This window comes from Apteryx rowi, unplaced genomic scaffold (genome assembly GCF_003343035.1).
Source record: "Apteryx rowi isolate R43461 unplaced genomic scaffold, aptRow1 scaffold_9, whole genome shotgun sequence".
Classification (NCBI taxonomy): Eukaryota; Metazoa; Chordata; class Aves; order Apterygiformes; family Apterygidae; genus Apteryx; species Apteryx rowi.
Genome location: NW_020451204.1, coordinates 3,783,806 through 3,806,453, shown reverse-complemented (window position 1 = coordinate 3,806,453; position 22,648 = coordinate 3,783,806). Strand labels below are relative to the sequence as shown.

The 22,648-nt window shown below is 41.9% G+C and overlaps 1 protein-coding gene across 1 annotated transcript in view; it reads right to left on the bottom strand.

Moving 5' to 3' along the window:
• ITIH2 (inter-alpha-trypsin inhibitor heavy chain 2) overlaps window positions 1-17,242 on the bottom strand; it is a 28,502-nt gene extending 11,260 nt beyond the window's left edge. The window contains exons 1-12 of the mRNA XM_026091218.1: window positions 17,111-17,242; window positions 15,472-15,546; window positions 10,441-10,476; window positions 9,698-9,870; window positions 8,846-8,950; window positions 8,134-8,296; window positions 7,109-7,216; window positions 5,972-6,100; window positions 5,174-5,290; window positions 3,687-3,855; window positions 1,685-1,810; window positions 607-788 (exon numbers count right to left, since the gene is read on the bottom strand). Coding sequence (XP_025947003.1) covers window positions 607-788; window positions 1,685-1,810; window positions 3,687-3,855; window positions 5,174-5,290; window positions 5,972-6,100; window positions 7,109-7,216; window positions 8,134-8,296; window positions 8,846-8,950; window positions 9,698-9,870; window positions 10,441-10,476; window positions 15,472-15,546; window positions 17,111-17,194 — 1,467 coding nt within the window. The 5' untranslated portion in view covers window positions 17,195-17,242. The remainder of the gene's footprint in view (window positions 1-606; window positions 789-1,684; window positions 1,811-3,686; window positions 3,856-5,173; window positions 5,291-5,971; window positions 6,101-7,108; window positions 7,217-8,133; window positions 8,297-8,845; window positions 8,951-9,697; window positions 9,871-10,440; window positions 10,477-15,471; window positions 15,547-17,110) is intronic.
• Window positions 17,243-22,648: the final 5,406 nt, after the last annotated feature.

The window sequence follows — 22,648 nt, the reverse complement described above, 5'->3', positions numbered from 1 at the left end:
CAAAGCAGCTCTGTTTGAAAGAGCACCATGTAGCAGGTCCTTTCCTAGCACACCTGCCGGATATGTTGTTATTACATGAGCTACTTATGAGATCTTGTGTTGGGAAAGAAGAAACATGGGAGATCTTCACAGGTGATGAAACCAGTGAATACAAACAGAATAAGGATGTAAGAGTTTGGTCTTTAGCAACTGTTGCTTATAGATTTGGATCTAGAGCTTCCCAGAACTCAACCCTTTCTTATGCTGGTTAAGTTTGGATTAGCATTTATCATTTATATCCAAGCTTTTTCTTAGGGCTGAAGCAGTYTAAGGTAAAATCAAAGCCAAAATTTTAGTTCGGAAGCTCTATTGTGTGGTTAGGACTGTTTAATAGAATATAAATCCTACACAGAGCAGTAGAGTAAATATATATTATAGATGCTGTAAAAATTGTAACTTAGAGCTCTTGAGTTAATGCATATGATTGCTATCTCGCAGAACTCTCTCTCTTTGTGATCCCCCTGTGAACCTACAGTAACTCTACTCCTGTTAGTGGAGTTACCCGAGCTTCACAGCTGTGAGCAGAACTGCACCCTCATTTTCAGACGTGATGGGCCAGAAATGCACCTTCATTTGGGCGGAGGTCTCCTGATTTCCAAAAATCCTTTGGGCCATGCCACGGTTGTCAGTTGCGATTCTCTGCAGGAAATCGTAATCTACATCAAACCCAATCCCAAGGCAGAATAGAGAGAATTCATCCTTCATGCTCTGCTTCACATTCTTCTGGATCGTAGTCAGCTTTAGCTCACCTTTGAGACACATAAAAGGTGACATTCATCTGAGCAGCTGTGGAAGTCTCCACTGGGATAAGAGGGTTCATGCCCTTGCAGCGTCTCTTGTTCTCCCTTAATTATAAAGGGAGTCTAGGCATATAGTTCAGATGCCACATCTCCATTGGGCCAGATAAACCCTGCCTATAGTGACATTCAGGCTTTTCCTGGATGGAGATTAACGAATTCTTTCCAGTGAAGATGATTTCTTTGAATTATCTTTTGGTATCTGATGTGTATTCTTTGTATATCCACGGCTCTTATTAACTTCCAGGGGACCTTTGTTTTACAAGTGTAATGCATCTAGACTGCTCCCAGAATTACTGATTCAAGCTCTCTGCAGACTAAGGAAAATATCTCCMTAATGGTTTTACTTTGTTTGTCATATTTAATATCTCTGCCACCACCAAAACTAGTTTTTTTTTAAAAAAAAACCTTTTAATAAGCAGTTTCTCTTCTGGGCTGGCATCTTGCAGTAAAGGATTGCTTTTGACCTGTACCAAGTCCTACCAAGGTTCATTTTGCTGCTTTATTTTCCAGATTTGGATGTTAAATTTGGGACTTCATAGATCTGTGTGGGCTGGGATCATTGGAAGAGGAAATTTTCTGTAAGATTGTTGTGATTACCTCTGTTATAGGACTTGTGCATCTTTGTAATTACAAGAAGTACATAACCTGTGTAGCATAACCTGCTCATCTTTTGATAGTCTCTCTGCAAAGTCCCAGGGCACCTGTAGCACTTAGCAAAAGAGCAGTACAGACTTTGAAAGGCAGGGTAACAGATTTTGTTTAAACTTACTCTCAAAGTATCTGCATGTTACATGAATTTCTCAGGCTAATTCCATTGACCTTCTCACCTAAAGCAGGATCCTTACCTACTGTCGGGTCTCCRTCGGATACCAATACAATCATGGAGACTGAGTTAGGGTCCAACATCCCTAAGTTTTGGGCTTCGTTCAGGATGAATGTGGCTCGGAGAAGAGCTTCGTTGATATTTGTGCCTGTTAAAGACACAAAGAGGAAAACAGGTTTGACTCTTGTTGTTTCTCCTTTGGAATGTAAATTGGTTCTGAGATTCCAACAGAATTAACCAGCACAGACAAAGACCTGAGATTAAGGCAGCAAAACCCCCCTTCTGTGATGTTTATGGTACATCTGCTAGCACTCTCTGTTTCCCTGAAGAAATGGAAGCTGAAAGGTGTTGCATACAGGTCACTGAGTTAAATAGACCTTCTCTGATTTTCCTCATTTATAGTTACACCATTTACTGAAATTGATAGAATTAGTCAGGATTTACATCAGTGTAAGTGGAAATAGACTGTAATCCATCTGCTCCTGGATTTGTTCACCAGCATGTTACTCTGTTCTTACCATGATGTTGAACTGTATGAATACACATTTGTATGAATTTATGCACATTTATGTATAYGCACAGATGCATGTTTTGCACAAAGTTACGTTAAGAGACCAGAGCCTGATAAGCTTTTTCATCCTGGGATGTCATCTCCAAGTCTCTGGGGGCTTCCCACTTCCATTACTGTCATTTGTGGTGTTGGGAACTATTTGCTCTGGGGTGAAATAATATGTTTGCAGGCAGGCCATAGAAGGAGAGTATGAAGAAACTTTCTTTTCTGGGACCAGTTTGTTCCTTGGACATCTTGATTGAAAAAGAAGGGTTTTGTGGTTACTGACCCTGAGGTCTTAGTGAGTTCTGACATTTAAAGGTTTGGCTTGTGGCAGAGAAGGGACTGAGTGAGAAATGAGTATGAGAAGAGGAGCAGGGAGGCTGAGCAGGTGGAAGCTAATTATTTTCTTTGTCAAGAAAGAAGAAGAAGAAGAAGAAGAAAAAAAAAAACAGTGGCTTCAGCAACAGGATAATCAAATGCTGCATTCCAGACTCTCTTTGCTGGATGGGAGCAGGTCTCTTATTTTGTCTATTCATCTGGGGAAGCATAATCAGGTGTATATGGGGCACTGCACTCATATCCCAGCACGGGTTCCCTACTCCCAGCACATTGGTGATCTTGGTCAAGTCTATGACTTTATGTTGATCCTACCTTATGTGTTGACAGTGAAAGTTTCTGCAGATGAAGGCTGCCTCTTACTCTCGTACAGCACAGAGCACCAGGAGGCTCTGATCTGGGGGAGAGCCTATATATACTATCGACATACAAACAGCTGAACAACTACACCCAAACTGCACTTCAGCGAGCAATCAATTAAAAGGATTGCTAGCCCCTTCTGTACAAGCAGTTCAACAACTAACAAATGAATGAAGTCTCCAAGGCCCTGTGAGACTGAAAGAGCCAACTGTCCTTGTTTACTAGATAGGGAATGAAGGTACAGAAAGGATGAACTGTTTGTCCAGGGTGGCATGTAGTAGTAGATCATGGTGTAGYCTACAGTTTACAGCCCATGGAGACCCTGGAGTTGGGCTCCCTATGATCTGTTTCACAAAGCACAACGTGACCCTGGTCTTTCACAGATATTTGGGGTCTGTGGGGCTGGAGGTAGGCCAGCTGTGCTATAGTGCTATGGTAATGCAGAGGGACACAGAGCTACAGACACCTTCTTATTGTTGGTATATGCCACTACAGCAGTGCTGAGAGAGAGAAAGAAGGATCTACAGCTCTTTTTATGCCCTCCCTAAGCTCATATCTCTTGCAGTTTATTCAGCAGAGGGAAATCCCATGCAATCCCATCCCATTCCCTGGCACAAACTGGAAGTCTTGCTCCCTTTTAGCCCCAGCTCATGCCTTTCCCAGCTAGGGAACCAGGCTTTTTGTTAAGAATACTCTGCCAATCTGAAGGGTGTCTGAGGTACCTATTCCCATGACGCCTAACTTCCAAGACAACCTTGCAATCAAAACCTCATACCCCCATTGGGATGGATTGTCTGGATGTACTTCTTCGCRTCTTCAACCTGCGCTGGGGTGGCTGAGACTAAATTATCTCTCCAGCATCGAACGTTGTGATTGAAGTCAACAAGAGAGAATTGATCAGCAGCACGGAGCTCACTCAGTATTGCTTTCATGGCCTCAATGGTCTGAGAAGAGAAAATCCAAGAACAGACAAGTTTAAGCTTTTTGTTGTTGAAAGCATCCTCTTAACGTGAGTACAAGAAAACAGTTGTTGATGAAAAACAGCATGAGCACTGGAATCCAAATTAGACTCTATTAGCCAGATCTCTCACCCCTAGGCTCTTTTACACTTCTTGGGAAAAAAAAGTTCTACTTTATTCAAAGAAATATAGATTGAAATGCAATTAGCAAGAACAGAACCATATACTTCAACCCATCCTTGCTTAACATGCTTGCTCAGCTAACAGAGCGAGTGCTCGAGAAAGTGCGTGTGTGTGAGAGCGTGAGCGAGAGCATGAAGCACTTCATGAGACATTGTGGTCCAGGAGAGAGAAATTAGCACAACAGTCAGGATACTTATTTCTGCCTGCAGTGCTGTCATTCTAGGCTGGGTAACATCTGTTTCAAGATGTGCAATTTAAACAAGTGACAATTAGCCTATGTTCCAGTTTTGCAACATTGATTTTCCCAAGAAAGCAATCTGCCAAGCCTTAGTATTGTGCTCTGAAGCAAATTCAATATACAGAGTTCACCCCAAACTAATGTTTRTCTAGCCAGTTCTTAAAAACCTCCAGTGACATATCTGCAATCTACAATCTCCTGAACTCCCCTCTCCGCACTGCAAAGCTTTTTTTTTTTTTTTTTTAAGTATCTAATATAAGTCTCTTCTGCTGTAAATCCATCTGATCCACTCTTATCCTATCCTAGGTGCACACAAATGTCAGTTGATCAGTCTTCCTTTTGGAACAACTTTCTGCATACCTGRAGGCTGATTATATCTCTCAAAAGTCATCTTTCGCAAAAAAATAAACCAACCTACTTCCTCCATTTTTTCCCCCGTGGGTTATGTTGTCTAAGYCAGTCTTACTACTCTTCAGTAGGTTGTCAACAATTTGTCCACAACTTTTTGAAAGCAAGGATGTAGTACTCCCACTGAGACTTCCTCAGCACTTAGTAGAGGAGACTTGAGAAAAATGGGGTCAGGGCCTTTGCCAAATGCTTTGTGATCTGTCAATTAAAGACGTTGCTTAAGAGCTAAAATCATTATTCTGACGACATTATCTCTTCCTTGTAACATGGAAGGAGCATTACAAATAAAGAGTAAAAATCACAACATCCTTCATTCACCAAACGTTCACCAACTTCAGCGAGAATGTTGACGGAACAAAATGTAAAGATCTAACCTGCTAATTTTGAGTGCCTGTCTGCCACACAGTTACATGGTAAGGCACACGAGGAAAACTTGGAGGCAGGTTCTTTTTGCAATAGAGGTCAAACACTTACTTGTTTCATTTTAAGTCCCCACATTGAGCCGCTGACATCTATAACAAATAAAATGTTTTTGGGCAGAGGATCAAGATTTTCTGGAGCAAAGAAGTGAACAAAATAGCCATTAAAAATCTGCAAAACAAAACAAAACAAAAAAAACACACAGTAAACTGAGCCATGGTAAAGATGCCAGAGAATGCAAGACAATAACAGAACAGAAAATGTTTTTCTTCTTTATGGGCTGAATCTAACTTTCAGCTCTGCAGGTCCCTGTATTTGTAGCCTTATACCATCTATACTTCATAGTCTTTACTTTTTATCAGGGAAAGCAGAAGCTGTTTTTTGGAGAAATGCCATGCACTGGCATGGGGATTAATGACAACGTTTAAAAAAACCTGTTCTGGCTATAATAATTCAACCCACAACTCTGCCTCATGTTAACATAAAACTAATGATGTTCTGGTTTGCCTTCTTATGAAATATTGGTACAACTTTCAAAGACTCTGTCTTGTGATTCAACAYTAAATCACTAGAGTGGTGCTAGGTATAAAAGAAATTGGCTTGTGGACARGATGAGAAACTACTCCTGACTATTTGTAGGACCATGTCTTAGTCATAAATTAAGTAAATCAATTCTGCCCACTTAAAATCTATCTCTTCTTTCAATTGGATAGAAAGGTCTTTCTCATTCTCGTTCTCCCTGAGCATGCCAACATGGCTTCATTTCTGCCTAGTGAACTGCAGAATTTATACAGAGATGACAACAATTCCTGCATTCACAGATCTCCTTCCTGGTCAAACAACAGCACTTACTTCCAGTTCCCCACCCGTGGTTTCTCTGTTCACATCATATTGCACGACAAAGTTCCCATCTACTGCCGTAGCGGAGCACGTGGGACATTTTCGTTGTTGAGTCATCGTTGGCTTGAAAGAAACATGTGCCTTGAAATGAGAAGMGATCGTCAGTCAAATGTTGTGTGAAAGGTAGACCACTGAAACAAAAGTAGYTCCTCTATTTATGAAATATCTTATTTCACTGAAAGCTTTTCTAATTTCTTTATTTATAATTTAAATGGGAAATAGATTTTGCTGCTTCAAAACAAAAAGGGCACTGAGGTTTGCTTGGATTTACTGATTCAGTAGTAGCAACTGTGACAGAAACAGGATGACACGTCTCTACAGAGACACATATTTCAATCAGAGCTGGGCAAACAGTTTATAGTAAGTAATATATTGGCTTATTTAACATTTTCCTAGTTGAAATGATCCCCAATTTCATAATTTTTAATAKTTTTTTAATTGATTTTTTTCTTCTGATCAAGTGAGAGCTTGTAATTTGTCCGTAAATTCAGTACTAGAAATTATTTTCTCTAGTCACATGCCATGTAGGCTTTTTTACTATTCRAGTGCTTATCTATACACAAGAACTATTCTGGAGAAAGCTAGGGTAAGAATATCAAGGGAAATAGGGGCCCTAAAATAACTCCCTGTGCAAACGTTTTCAGTTGAAACTGAGATTTYTTTGTGGAATTATTCCAGAAAGGCCATTCCACTTGATTTTCATTACCTAACTTTTTTACATCTAGCAGTTCCTGTTATTTTACATYGCTCTTTCAGAATTCCAAAAGAAAAGATTTACACAAAGATGGAAGACCTGTTTCTATACTGCTGCCACTGTGGTATTTGACCATCTTGTACACACAGTTAAGCTGCAATAGTCAAGACACTAGGGGAGTCATGGGGTTTCTGGCCTTACTTCTTTTCCAGGGCAGATTAGCTTCAGTTGCTATTTTTGCCTGATCAGCTTTCTCTTGGTACGGTTAAAATGTCCCATAAGCATGCCATATTCTTTGCATGCTTCTAGCAGATATGGGAAAATACCATAACTGTGCAAGAACAAATGTTGTAAAAACTGCAGTTTTCATGGTACTTCCAGTCTGTGACTGTTACCTTTTTCTCTCCCTTGGAGATGGTGGTGATTCCATCAAAATGATCTCCGAGTGAATTAGGAACATGCACGTAGCGAAGTCCCTGTGGCTCAATAATGCGGACATCCACCTAAAGGAGTGGAGAACACTTAGTATGGAGCAGTGCTGCTGCTGTACCAGGATCTCATGAACCCTCCACGGGCAAACTGCAGATAGACGGTGGGATGCTCTTAAGAATGCTCCTGTAGGACTAGTCTCACTCTTGGTGGGGATCCATGCAATGTTGAAAGCAGACCATGATGGAAAGACAAAGAAAAAAAAAAAAAGAGTGGCCAAAGAATAGGAAGAGTTTGGTGGAAATGCTCTTTCCTGTTCCTTCTCCCTCCTCCTGGGGCAGATGGAGAAAAGGAGTCAAGGATGATGCCATCATTTATGCTGAAAGCATGAATGAAGGGTGAAGTGACTCTGCCTGAGTGTTGCTACAGTACTGAGGCCAGGTAGCCCTGTATCCTGTCTCTGCTGATGGATAACAGARCTCACCTTTGGATGAGTGTAAGAAAGAGGATAAGAATAAGACAAATCAATTTCTGTCAATTAGTTTTGGAGTGACTACCATTCAGAGAACATCTGCTCCCACAGGACACTTTCTCGTGCAGTTGGGATTATTGTGAGAAGCCTTATTCCAAATAAAGAGCAAATCTTGCACRCCTTCCTTCAGTCAAGGCAAGTCCACACACAGGTATAAATGGACCACRGCTTGTTTGTCCAGGTGGTTCTGATGAGGGTCAGCTATGATTCAGGAGATGCCCAACCATGTCAGTATAAGTGGAGGCAGGACGTATTTGCTCCTCACTGAAGTAGCTATATAGCTTCTAGTTTGAAGTGTCTTGTGCTGGTCAACCCTTTGAGGCTATTTGTACCAAACCCACACATAAGGAGGGAGCTGTAGGAGAAGGGTCCTCATATGGGGCTCAAAGGAACCTTAGCCTTCTTCTCAGAGAGGATTCACCTGTGTGGTGATAGCTGCACACACCTAATCCACCTTACCTCCAGGTGCTTTGCCAAGCGTCCTGGCCTCACAGAGATAGTATGCTCATAGGAGCTCAGTTTCCTTCGAATCATTTCCTGGTAATGAAGTTCAAACTGGATCTTTGTCCCAGGAGGCACATTCACTTCAGTTTTGAAGTTTTCCATATCCATTGCATTGCTCCTGAAAAGTTAGTGGTGGAGTTATTTTGAGAAGGTACAAAGAGAAGAAGAAATTCTTTGCATTTTATTTTAGAGTTATACATTTGCTGAGTCTAACTGTGGCCTGTACCAGGCAATTGCAGTTATCTATTAGCACAAGATCTTTTGTCAAGCTGAGAGCAGAAAGACAAGTCCTTGATAATTACACAGAATCACACAGAATGGTTGAGGTTGGAAGGGACCTCTGGAGATCATCTAGTCCAACCCCCCTGCTCAAGCAGGGTCACCTAGAGCACATTGCACAGGATCGCGTCCAGGCGGCTTTTGAATACCTCCAGAGAAGGAGACTCCACAACCTCTCCGGGCAACCTGTTCCAGTGCTTTGTCACCCTCACAGTGAAAAAGTATTTCCTCATGTTAAACATCATGGTTGCTGTAAATGACCAAAACCTGTCCCTCCAACCCATTTTTCTTGCTAAGGTCCCCCTCTTCTCTCTTCTTCTGGGATGGATCGGTTCACTCCTCCCATGAGTAAGTTCGGTACAAGTTCCATATGCCAAAATCTTTATACCTTACTATTCCAGCAGCTTTGCCTTTGGCTTTTGCTTGAGAGTACATTCTTCTGGCCTCAGATTTTTCTCGAATTGAGCTAGTAAATGTTATACCATTTACATCCCTAGGAGAGAGAAGCACGGTCAGTTTGTAAAAGCAACAAATTTACAATCAGCATCTGCTTCCTCGCTTTAAAACRTCAGTGGAATCTAACCTCTTTATAACCTGGTGGGAACTTAAATAATAAGGRTCTCACTTAATTCAAAAGTAATGAAACCTGGTTTCAAGTAGATCTGCATCTCTGTCCCTAACTGCTCTTCTATTTCATGCTGCCAGCAGTCTTGTACTCTTATAGAGGATCTGCCCTTCCCCACCTCCTTCCCGCTTTCCCCATCTTTTGGGCTGGGCAGGTGGTAAGTCATGTCATGGCTGTTTTGAAACTATGCCTGTGCTGACTGAAAGATCAGTGCATATCTGCTGATCATAGGGCTGGCTGCTGCCTCTCTGAATGGATACTGAACCAGGTTAAAGTTTCTTTCTGTTTAGTGAGGGCTCAARTTTGGAACTTTCTCTCCTTTGATCTGGTGCCAGTTTGCACAAGACAGGTAGGAACTTARTCTATTTGAGACTTCCATTCTTCTGTCAACTTTTGTTAACATTGGCCAATGGCCCAAAAATTACCAGGGAGGAAGAGATAGGCAGACAGTACAATGACATAAGCCTTTTCTTCCCTGAGAAAGCCTGCTAAAATTACACTGAAGCTGGAAAATCATAGGAGGTGTTTTGCTTTTATGAATACTTCCCTCCCACCATATTCTTCCTTCTTATTGAAACTGCTAGAGCACAAGGCTGATGTCTGCCCACTACTCACATAGTAAAACTGTCAATGAAAGCTCCTTTGGGGACTTGWACATCAAACACTATGTGCTGGGGCCGTTTTGCGTTATTCACCATTTTGGCTTGGATCATTGTGTTGGCCAACCGTGACGTTATAGTGGACTGAACTTTGTAGCTATAAAGACCTATCTTGTCATCGTCTTCCACCTGTAATGGACAGAATAAGTCTCTAAATTTAGGATGCAGCTCACATTATATTACAACATACTAGCTGAAAGGCAGGAATCTTTTGAGCTGGAATGTTTTCATTGCTTTGGATCATGTAACCAGTCCTTGGAATGACTCTGTCAGTGTAACTCAGCACAGAAGGGTTGTGTAGTAATTCCTCAACATGAGATATATTGGGGAGGAGGAAGCTTATCTTTTGAATAACAGTCCTAAATAAAGGAGAGTGGAAGCATTGACTACTGACCTAATACAGTAGATGGTTAAACATGGCAGTGGGAGAATGGTATTAAACTGGTATATTACAATTTTGCCTTTGTCTAAACTGTTTTGTTGCTTATTTCTTCATATGTGRCATACCCTCCTCCCTCCAAGAGCAGTTGTATAAACAGCATTGTGCAAACAGTTGTCTGTTTAAAGAAAATAGGTTAATACCTGACCAGTGGTATAAACAAGGAACTGAACAAACAAAAGGATTGATTTCCCAAAAAATGGTTAACTAGAAAATCTCTTTGTTCAGTATTTTCTTCCACAAAGGAGGAAAAAACTCACCAGATCTCCAACGTATCCCCAGTCGGATGTGCTTCGCTGGAAAAGAAAAATACGAAGAATGCATTTCAGCAAAGCTGAGAACTCAGACTGTAGCTGTTTTGAACTAGCGATCAGACAGTGGTAACTACCTAAAAGCTGCTTTTCAAGATAGTCAGAATCAGTTTGAGTTCTCAGGCTTAGTGTGCAGATTCCTTTTGTTTTATTTCATGTATTTATACATGGGATGTTGGAGCACATGATCTCCCAACTGTGACTTAGAGGTTATCAAAAACAAAAGGACAGTTCTCTTCCTCTTCATTTTTCTGTTCAAGAACAAAATTATTCTTACTAAAAGCAAAGCATGTTGGCAAAAAGTCATACTCGGAAACCTCAGTTTTTAACACAATTTTCATTTTTCTAGGAAAAGTGGAACATCTCAAAAAACAGACCTTTTTAGCTCATTTTGTTTTTATTTGCATTTATATTATTGCATTATATACRATATGTATTTATACTATAACTTATTGTGTAATCAATATTATTACATAAAAATACTCATATATATTTAACCTGCTCAGCTGCACTGCTTAGAAGAGTTGAAACAATGGTAATTAAGAGTGTTTTTTTACTGCCACATGAATGCTCCCGTTTGGAATTTATATGCAGAGCTGGTGACATCTTGTGGCTATCTGAATCRTTCTTTTTAAAGCCCTAAAACTTTAATTCATGTGAATGACCCCGGGATGGGATTCAGCTCACCTAGTTCTAGGGGAAGATGCAATTGGTTAATGCCGCTGTCTACTTTGGTGTTGTTGTCATATCTAGTCAGCATCAGCTCTTTACAGTCAGTGGAGTGGTTCCTCTTATCTGAAAACAGATACCTCCGTTTCATTGGATGAATCATGCCCTAAACCATGCTGACTGTACTGATTAGGGGGACAGGGCACCCAGTGCCATTGGAGGTACCCTAAGGTACCACCTTGGCCTCCAGCTGTGCCTCCAGGAGGCCACAGGTCTCTTGTAGGTCCTGCATCATACCTGACACCTCGCATGGATGTCTTGGACTCTGTGTGTTATCTCACACTGCCGCCAGATACCTATGTTTAGGCAACTGAGCTGAGCCCTTTGGCTCCACTGATGATGGCTGGGAGCCTTGGAGAGACTAGGTCAGATATCGATCCTTAAACTATAACAGTATACCAAAACTGACCTGGTTTTAAATCTGGTCCAATCTCAGGTTTTAAAATAAAGGTAGGACTTGAATCCAAGAGGACACAAAACACAGAAGATGCTTATGATAACTGCTTTAGTCACATAATCCACATAAGGCTTGCTATAGATTTAGTAAGTTTGTTGGGAGTTAATTTATATACTGTTAGCAGGAAAACCTAAGTCTGCATAAGAGGTAAGATATCGCACAGCAAGATCATTTTAAGGAGATGATTTTAAGGATCCCTTAAAGACAGATACAGTGACTGCAGGATTCCCCACCTGACTGAGAATAAATTCAGTTTTTTTTTTTCATGGTTATACAGGCTCCGCCTGAAACATTCAGACTGACATTTCAGGGGCTGGAAATTTATGGTTCTGTAGAGATGCTCTGCAAACCATAGACCTTGCTCAGTCCTTCACAAGACCCCACAAACATCACTGTACAGCAAACTTGACGCTTCACACCTGATAAAGAACCAAACTGTGAAGAATGACTGTTGCCGCACATACCCTTGGGGTAGGAAACATCACCACCATGAATGCAAATTAAGACAGAACCAACCTCAACTGAAACAAATCCAGTTTTAGAACAGACCAAGACCTTAGCATAAAGGGCATTTGTTTTATTCTCCAGTACTTCTCTGCTTCTCAGTGGAGCTCAGGGCTCCTGACTCCCCTTGGGAATGGCACAAAAAGCTTCCAAAAGGCATGTGTTTCCTTTCTGTTTGTTTTTGTGAGGGTGGGAGAGAAGGGGGAAGTGTTGATGGAGACATGAGCTTATCACTCACACCTGTAGTGACTCTCACTRCTGTTGTTAGGTTCAGGCATCTGGTGGGCTTTCTAGTCCACCTGGCATCTCAAAGACTGCAGAGTGAGACCACTCTAACAGGTGAGGAGGACAGAGGTGTACATAATTATACTTGAGGTTTGAGTGCTAGTGTGGTTACTGAAAACATGGGCCTTGCAGGGACTTCTGTGGTGCTTAAGAGGCTTGTGCTATTTTTGGCATTTGGATTTGTGGCTGCTCCTTGCCTTTATACTGCATCCAGTTCTGCTGATGACAGCAGGGCGTGGAAACAATATCTTGTGCAATATCTTSTGTGTGGCAAATTGCTGATTAGAGCGGAGAAAACAAGTGCCTCGGGAATTGTTTTTAGGACCTGCTCTTCACAGATGCTGAGCTCTATTTTCAGGGTACTGAGAGCCTTCTTCCTCTCTTGACACCCAGGCAGGCTATGGATATTCAGCCCTTCATAAGGATCATTGTTCAAATCACTGTGTGTGGATGTTGCAATTACTATGCAGTCTACCATCAAGAAAATACTGGGTACATCAAACTACATGTTATCCAGGGCTGCCAGGCCCTGGCTCCTCCTGCCCCGTCAGTGAAGAAAGTTGTCATGGTGTCTAAGGGAGGAAAGTGTTACAAGAGATCTGATTGCAGTTTTTTAAGTCGCATAGGGGATGCTTTGTTTACCATGGATTTCAAGCTGAATTCCACAGTCTCTTTAGAGGTCCGTGGACTGCCTCTGAGGTGTAACTTAGTGAAAGAAGGAAAACAAATTCATAGATGCTGTACTGCATTTGAAGTAAAGAACACTTCTACTGACACCTGCAAATTGCTAGGGAAAGTAATAAGAATCTGTAAATTAAGAAAAAGGTTGAAAAGCAGAGGCCTACCATGAGATACTGGAAAGAGGATGAGATATACCTGGCATGTCCTCCCAGATTTTTGAGGTGCTGCCTGCTCACAGCTTCACTTCTCTTCACGTGACCCATCCCCTAAGCAGTTTTTAACACACTGCATTCTCCTTGCATTCTCTTCAGATTCCTTTTGGGGATTATGACACTTAATTTGAGGTGCAAGAGGAGCAATTTCAAACCTAGGGCTTGGCAGATTTCAAGTTTTTACAGTGCTGCAGACTAACCTTGGCTTCTGTGGTTGCAAAAATACTCTGGGACCTGGGGGGCTCTCCAGCCAGCTGATTCCACCCTCTCTCTCCTTTCTCATTTCCTTTCCACCCTGGTTTTTGTGGAGAGAAAGCCAGGCAAACCAGCCAGTGAGGAAATAGATGTGATCTCACAAATTGCAGGTTCCGGGCAACTGAGCTCAGGACCAGGACTGGGGATCATGCTGCAGAAATCCCCATCTTGCAATATAGACACAAGCTCAGTTATCTATCTATAAAACAGAGATAAGAGCACTGCACCATCATACAGAGGTTCACAAGGTTGCCTGCATTCCAGACTGCGGGGCGCTCTRTTTCTGTGGTTATGAGGACCATTCACATACCTGAGACACTGTATTTCTGGAATTGCTCACAAGGAACAAATATTTTACATCTAAATACCTGATTCAGACCTAGAAAATAATTCTCTCCCTTTAGAACAAATCAGTAGGGTCTACAGAGGAGTGTTGTCTTGTTGCCAATGGGCTACTGAGCTCACTGTAGAATAATATAGCCCTAAAACAATAACCTGGAAAATAGTCTTCCCTAGTGATGGGCAGTAAGTAACTGCTGTTAGCCCATAACTAGTGCCTCAAGGAAAGATGTTCCAGGTAGTTTTTTTTAATCTTATTTACTAATCTCACATGATCGATTATTGTGACTCAACATGAGGGTAACTCTTCATATAGCCGAGATCGTAATTCTACTGGTTTGCAAAGACTCATTTGATAGGTAAAGGATGGGAAATAATATATGGGAATATAAGGAAAAACTGTTATAATAAAGACCACTAGTAGAACTGCAAACTACTACATGTGTATGTATATATCACTATGTATTCAGAGAGCTGGGGAACGGAGGCAGTGCAATAAATATGACATTAATACAGACGTGTTGAAAAGAAATGATGCTCTGAACAAGTGCAGCTAGAGAGGATATCTGCTTAGACTGGATTAAATTATTTAAATATTGGTCTGGAAATGTGAGCTCGTTTGATTCACATTTATGCTAAAATCTTCTATCTCTGTCACAGGGGCTTCGGCATGCAAAACCTACATTTACACTCTGTGTGAAGCCCCCTTTAAAAAGCCTTAGGATAAAGAAGACTCATGTTTGCCTGTGCTTAACTTCAAAGATACAGGGAAATCCAACTTTACTCAAGAGAATTTTTTGTATACACTATGCTGACCAAGTTCAAGAAAGGCAGCACCAGAGCTTTGGTGAAGAAAAGGTCCCTTCTGATCATCATTTCTTTCATTTTGTGTGATAAAAATTATCATCTTCAAACAACTGATTGCATTATTATTGTTAATTGCCATTGTGTAAAACACAAGAAAATTCCTGCAACATTATTTTAAATGTTTCTGTTTCAGAACCTGACAGAACACAATAATCTGCAATGCATCAGCATGCTGGAAATAAATTGTCTTCCCTGGTCTCTGACTCTACCAACTCATTTCCCATGTGACACTGTGCTGCACTCTCTTGACCTGAGTTAAATATGAATGAATGGACTACCAGCAGGATTGGAAGGCTTCATCCTACATTCCCAGTAGTCCTTCTCTTCCATTTTTCTCATTGAAAAGCCCCACCAGCATCAATGGGGTTAGACAGACAAGTATTGCCACTTTTTAGCATCTGTATTATGGTCCTACCTTAGGAGTTCAGATATGGAACAAGGCCTTGTTGTGCTAGGTACTACATAAAAGATAGCATCAGTTCCTTTCCTGACAAGAGCTAGAGATGTTTCCATGCCTATCAAGACCTGCTGGTCCCACCTGATTGCACACTCATGACCACTGAAATGGGACTAGCCACCTGGGGAGACCATCCAAGCATTCTTCCTCTCTCCCTTGCTTCTCTTTTTTTGAAGCATTTCTGAGTACTGTACCTGGTACCTGCCACTTCTCGTCTTGGAGCTTGAAGGAAATCCATTGATTTCCAGGTCAATTAAGTTCTCCACTTCCTAGAAGAGAAAGAAGAGGAAAGAAAGATGTGTTGCTGCTCTCTTACATTTTGATTTAGCACTTGATTTAGTATTGATTAGCACTCAGTATTGTTCCAAAGGGTATTTACCTCCCCTTGCTGCAAATGGATAACAGAGACACAAACCATCTCAGATTAAAATGTTGCTTCTTCACACATGCATTTTCCCTCTGTGGCCARGTAGCTCTCTATAGTCTTACAAGATCATGACTTGTACCACCATTTTAAGTCCATTGCTTCTGAAACATGGAGGGATGTTTAATGGACTAAAATGCCCATAAYATGCAAGAAGCAGATTCTCAGCAGGAGTTGTCCAATCATGATAACTGCAGTGTGACAGATACTAAGGTAACTCAAACCAGTGAGTTCAGAGAATTTCCATGGAAACCAGTAGAAATCTCCTCCAGTTTTATACTAATATAATGGAGAACTAAATTTGCCCCAATAGAAGAGGAACATCCAGTCTTTTCCAAGTGCAAAGTGTGACTTTTAAATCACAGCAATACTCTTTTAATTAAAGTGTGTTAGCAGTTTAATTTATGCCAACAAAGAAGTTAAAGTTCATCAGTTGCTCTCCAACTTAAGTGATAGCATATACACAAATGTTTGCACAAATTTAGCTTAAATCATTTAAGCACATTGAGGTTAAACTGATATAGCATCTATGATTAGGCAGGAGCAGAGGCCTGGATTTTTTCCTAGGAATTATAAACTCAGGATAACAATCTTGCTATGTCATGAAAAGTACCGTTAGGAAGAAAGTAAAAGAGAACATCCTTCTCACTAATTCTTTTTGTTAACCTTGCACAGTGAAAGAAGCTTTACACCAACCCTGCTGGCTTCATAGGAATATTGCAATACCTACTACAAACTTCAATTTGAAAAAGAGCTGTATCATGTGGAAATGGGTGTGAACACCCAAAGCTAAGCTCACCTGAGTCCAGGGGATTAAATTTGGATTCAGCTTTAAAGTCAAAACTTTAACTATAATTCTTTTATTATAATATTATACTAAATTATACCGTCCCTCCGCTAAGGAATGTACAGTCAATAGGATCTTAACTCTGCATTTGAATCCATGCTGGCAAAAACCTAAGTCCATGAAAAATTTTGCTGAAGTTTGTGGTACTCTGATACAGGAGACCTCATCCACCAAGACATCCAGGTGCTGGGTTTCTACTTATTTCAGGGAAGTAGGATCCAAAATACATCTGAACCTCTGAGCACAGGAGTCCACTTGGATGTTTAGAGGTTAAAAGCCCCAGAACAAGCAAAGCTGAGTTAAAAGCAGGAATCCCGCTTCCAAAAGATACTTGCCCATACTAGTCCCAGCTTTAATAATATTAAAAAGCCATACCACAAATAACAGGTAAAAAACAATTATCAGAATAATCCCAGTTACAGATAAAAGCAGAAGAGAAATGGTAAGATATAAGCAAAACTATGAAGAAATGACCTGATTCTGCTCTCACTGAAGCTAGCTGCAGCTTCAATTTTGACTTCAGCAAGGAAGGCAGACCTAGGCCCTGTCTGTAAATACTCACATCTGGGATTCCATCAATAACAAGATCAAAGCTTCCTACTTCAGAAATGAGGAAAAAACCCAGGAAGCAGATCAGATGCTTCATTTTCTTCCTGCTTGTCTCCTGAGAACAGTCCGCATAGGTACTAGACACAAGATCTTTCCTTCTCTGAGACAAGTTCAAGGAAACGGCTTGGGGTTATGTAGTATTTTGAACAAAGTTTTGAAATGCTGACTTTGTTTAGGCCCTGGGTAAATATTTGCCTTGCAACGCAAGTCAGAGCTGTGGTGCCCGAGCAAGGGTTATCCAAATACAGTATCTTCACTCGCCTCTGCCCTTGATAACAACTCAGGCTTGGATAGGCTCAGTTCTTGCTTTTGTAGGTTCCCATGATGTTTGACTAACTTCCTGCTAGGCGCAGACCTTGGAGTACTCAAAACTTAGAAAGATCAAAGCAAGAAATCACTCCCAGTCTGTTTGTTTATAATAAATGAGGTGGTGACTAGTTCTCAGAGTGATGGAGGCAGCAATATTCTCCTTCTCCAAGGGCCCTCCTCCCCAGCCACCTCACAGTGGTTGGCAGAGATCTCTGGTCTGGATCCTGACCCACACAAACACTCCTTTTCCACTTTGGCTGGGAAAAGAACCATAGATGGTGGTGGGATAGCTCTAGTTTTTCAAAGTCAGTCATGTGAGAACATCTGGTAATAGTTTCAAAGGTATGTTGTAAGGCTCCCAGCTTTTGAAACTGTGTTGGTCTGTCTGCCTCTTTGCATACTTCAATAAAGGTAGCCAGCAAGGCAAGCAGGGAAAAGAAGGGAGGAAATAAGTTCCTGGCAAAAGGATCTGGGGACCCACTTCTACTCACCTAGGAAAATAAGAAAATTTGCAGACATCTGAGCAACCTCAAAGGGAAATATTGAAGACTAAGTGGATCCAGGGACAGAACAGCAAGGCTATGTTATGTTATGTTATCTTATCTTATCCTATTTTATCTTAATCTTTTGTTACCTTATGTTATCTCACATTACAGTTTGATGTAAATATTTCAGTAAAAGATTTCAGCAGCACCTGTCTGCTTTTACACATTTTTACCCCATCCTTTCAGCAGATTATTTCTCAGGCTTTATCTCTGAGACCTGAAACTACATCCAGAGGAACCCAAGCAGAATAGTGAGTGACCTTTCAGCTCAGCACCACATGAGAGTTGCCAAAGCTGCAGGAAAGAATATAAGATGTGGAGCAAGCATGTATGACACTTTCCAAACACGCCCCTAGTCTCCAGCTGCTTGCAACTATGGTCCATCCTGACCAGGACATGGTTTCTATTTATTTAGTAGTCCTCAATTACTTTCTTTTCCATTAAATTATCCAGTTTCCCCTGAAGAACCTGGATAAATATTTAGCAGCCATAGCATCCTGTGTGCAGAAGTTCCACAGCTTAACTATACATTGCAGAAAAAAACACAGCCTTTTGATCATAACTTATTTCATAAGTGTTATGCTGCAAGAGACATTGAATAATCTGTCCTGATTTGCCTTCTCCCAAGATCTTCTGGGAAATCCTGGATCTTGAGCTTGGAGATAACAATCTTTGAATTGCTAGAAAGTTTAGGAGTCTATAGGCTGTATCCAAACTGGTACACAGCCTTCACAGCACATGCGTCTTGGTTTTGCATTGGTCCATCCACACAGTGGTCCCCATATCACCTATTTATCRCTTTCCCTAAGATCTGACTCTCAGTTTCTGAACTCCCCCAGAGCTCTCTTAGGCACAGATAACCCAARTAGTTCTGTGCTCCTTGGGCCCAGCAGGCATCACCAGGCTCATCTTCCTCTCCTTCAGTTACTGTAGGTCTGCTTCTGTGTTGCAGCTTCCTATGGGGGTGTGAGGCAGGGGTGCGTGTGATAGGGAAGAAGGCACACAGAAGAAGAATGGTGAGGATAAGAAGTGTAGATGGGATTACCCTATGGTACATCTTTGTCTCCGTTTTTAATCCATGGAGAGAAGTAGATATCCCTGACCATGCCTCACTCAGTTTAGCTCCCTGCCTCCACCACATAAGGAGATGAATCCTACTGTTGCAGTGTCCAGTTCATGCCATGTACAGTATAGGGGGTCCGGACAGAGCTCAGAGGGGCAAGCCAGCACTGGGGTCATCTGTACTTTGTCAGACGGTCCTTACCTCTTGAAGCAAGCTGCTCTGAGTTTATCCACATTGTAGGCCATCTGAGTGGAGGAGAAGCTCAGCAGTAAGATCCCAGGCACACTGGCTCAAATGGGAGGTTGGATTACAGCTCTGTGATCCATTAAAAAATCCAGATTGGCTTTAAATCAGGTAGTCAAGGGCCTAACAGTCTAAACAAAACAGCTTGGACTCTTTATGTTTACTCAGCTTCTTAGGCGGGTTTTGCTCAGGGCCGTGTGCCTGTGGTCCTAGCAGTATTTAAGCGAGCTAGTTAAAAGTTAGCCTAGGAAAGACTCAATGAGTGTGGTCAGAGCTTTAGCTATATAATTTATCCAGTATCTCAAGAACAGCAAGCATAGGGCACCCAATCTTTGCTGTGTTGTTAGCATATACTGTAATTTGAATTTTTCCTCTACCCTGAGTTAGGTCCACACACATGTCCCTAGCTCAAACTGAGTGGTCCTTTCTCATCAGAAACTTAAAGCTTAAGATAGCTGGCCTGGAGGTATCTGGGACCCTGGACCTGAAAGCTAATCACTGGTGCTCTGAAGAGATGCAGAAGTTACTGTGGAAGATAATTTTATTTAAACACTAATTTCCCAATCCTTTATTTTAATTCTCCCCTAAACTGCAAATGTGGCTTAATTTTTTTAGGTAAAAATAACAAGCTCGGGAAATTAGTGTGACCACTAGATGGCGCGAACTGCTCAAATACGCTGTCCAAAAGGGTACAAAAAGCTGAAATTTCTTAAGGAGAAAGTACAAACGCTATAAGGGAGGAACCAGCGCTGAGGATGCTCAGACAGAGTCCTGAGCCTTACCATTTGCTATTGGGGTAGGGGAACTTCCCCAGAATTTCACGGGGAGGACATGATCCTGTTAAGATGTTTTGTGGTATGTGTCACTTGTCCTATTTCATGACTGGGCTTCRGAACAGTCCCCCAGGCAGACTCAGATCTCCCCAGCATCAAAGCCCTTTGGCAAAGGCTTCAGGCATATTTTAGATTTTCATGCCGAATCAGAGCAATACAGTATTTTGAAGTTCTGAAATGCTCTGCTGGGCTGTGGCACACACAGCTAACGGCGGCAGAGAGACCTGCAGCCACCTGGACTTCAGAGAAGCCCTTTCAGGAACACAGGCACCTGCCACATGGCATGAGAACCAGGGACCATCAGATCTTATCTGGATGTTTCAGAGGAGATTGATTAGCTTAGGGCCTGAGAGAAAATATTTAATGTAATTCCCCAAATTTTGGCATAATTAATTTTAACTCTATACATTTATCTATGTCTATGCCTGTGTAACCTTTCGGGAATCTTGCCAGTTGCTCGATCAAATTGCTGGCTGTGAATGCTAATAAATTTTATGGTCTGTTAGCACTTTGGATAGATTTAGTTACTCGTTCAGCACTTTTTGTTGCGCATTTTATGTAGGTGCCTTTGTGTGAGCTGGGTGTTTGGTCTCCTGTTATAGTCAATGGAGAGCTAAGGCTCTACTTGGCTGCCCACACTCACGTACCTAGAGCCAGCTGAGATGTCCTGAGTTACCCAGGACACACGATATAGGATATATGGGCAACTCACACCTCTCCGGACTGTCAGCTGGAGGCAGGTAGACACTCAAGGATATCTCAAGCAGCATTAGTTGCATCTGTGTGGCCAGCTGAATCAAGCACCTAGACTGTACAGTGTAGTGATTTAGCTGACCAAAAAGTAGGGTGCCCTGTGGAATCCAAACCCAGCATCAGCTAGATCTCCACTGAAAGACAGAACAGAACTGACCAGGGAAACTCCTGCAGAAATCAGTGCTAATGGGGAGATAGGTCTACCTAGAAAAATAGAGAATTGGAAACCTTTAATTTATGAAACCATGCAGCCATGGCACGGAGGTCATGGCCAAATTTTGCTCTGTTGTGTTTTAGTTTGGAGTCTGGAAAACCCTTGCTCTTGAGCTAGAAGGTGCCAACCTTTTCCTTAACTTCAACACTCCCTACAGCTGGTTTATTTAACTGGCATGGTGAAGTGAGGAAGACTAGTTCTACCCATGAGCCTTTAGCGGGAAAACAGGGGGACACAAGTGTGTGAAGGCAGAGCATCACCAAGGTGCATGTGTGTGTTTGTCGACACAGGATGATTCCTTGACACAACATGATCCGTCCCAGGTGAAGTGCATGTGGAAGCTTAGCTGTTAGGTCATGCCTTTCTCAAATGTCTCTGCTCATGCTGGCTGCAGGCATGCCAAGCAATTCAATTTGGTCAGCTCCCACCCAAAGAACAGCTGCTGATTTTGCCAAGTCAGCAAAAGTCAGTATCAAACATGTCTAATGTGAACAGGCCTGAGTAATTACCTGAGTAATTGCTTATCTCTGTCTCCAATGGCATTCCCAGAGCAGTGCCTGTCATGTTCCCCCCCAAATCAGGAGACCATATTCCAAGGAGGGGGGAGAGGCGATAATGTGAACAATCAGGACCTCGGGCTTAATGTTCACACACCAAACCTAACTGCATCTGAATCACGTTAAAACACACCTTGATCTTATTTAGCTGCGTGCTGTGTCCTAATGTACCCTTGCTGAGAGCATGAGTAGAGTTGGCTGCTCCTCATCACTTTGGGAAGGGCAGTGCTTTTCCCAGCAGATTTCTTTATGGGGTTGGTGACCCCTTGCCTGCTCTAGGCCTCTGTTTTGGTCTGCTGCTCCTCCTTTCACCAGATGTGCTTAGGATCAGCTCTATAGCAATATCTTCGCACTGTCTGTGCACTGTCCCCCTGTTTTAATTTACACTGGGACTCAGCTTTTCACCTGTTTGATGGGAAAAGTGCAGTTGCCGTGGAGACAAAATAAATGCTGATCTGGAGGCAAACAGTGATAGCTGGTGGGATCAGGAGGTTTTTCCAAATGCTTCCTGACCGTTCACTGGTTATTTCAAACTAGCAAACATCTCTTCCTGTCCAGGCCTTCCTTTACATCTAGGGTCAGCAGGGGAGTTTTGACTTGCTTTTTACAGGGGTGTCTAGGTCTTCCAAACACTAGGAGAATCATCCTACCGTATCATTTTAAATCCCTTTCAACACATAAGCACATGCCAGAGAGCTACAAGACTCTTATTCCCTCTCACTCTTGTCCCTTGGTTAGTGAAACACGAGCAGGGTAGGCTTAGGAGCAGCCCACCCTAATGTTAGTAGTGAAGACTCATGGACACATGGAGCCACAGCCCCACTTCTGCCCCCTTTCCCATGCCGAGCTCTTTTTTCTGAGCTAGTAAATACATGAGGGAGCTGAAATGACACTGAACCCAGTTAAAAAACATTTCCAACCATTATTTTTTTCTTCCTTAAACCAGGTCTCAGCCTGAACCATTATTTTGAAGT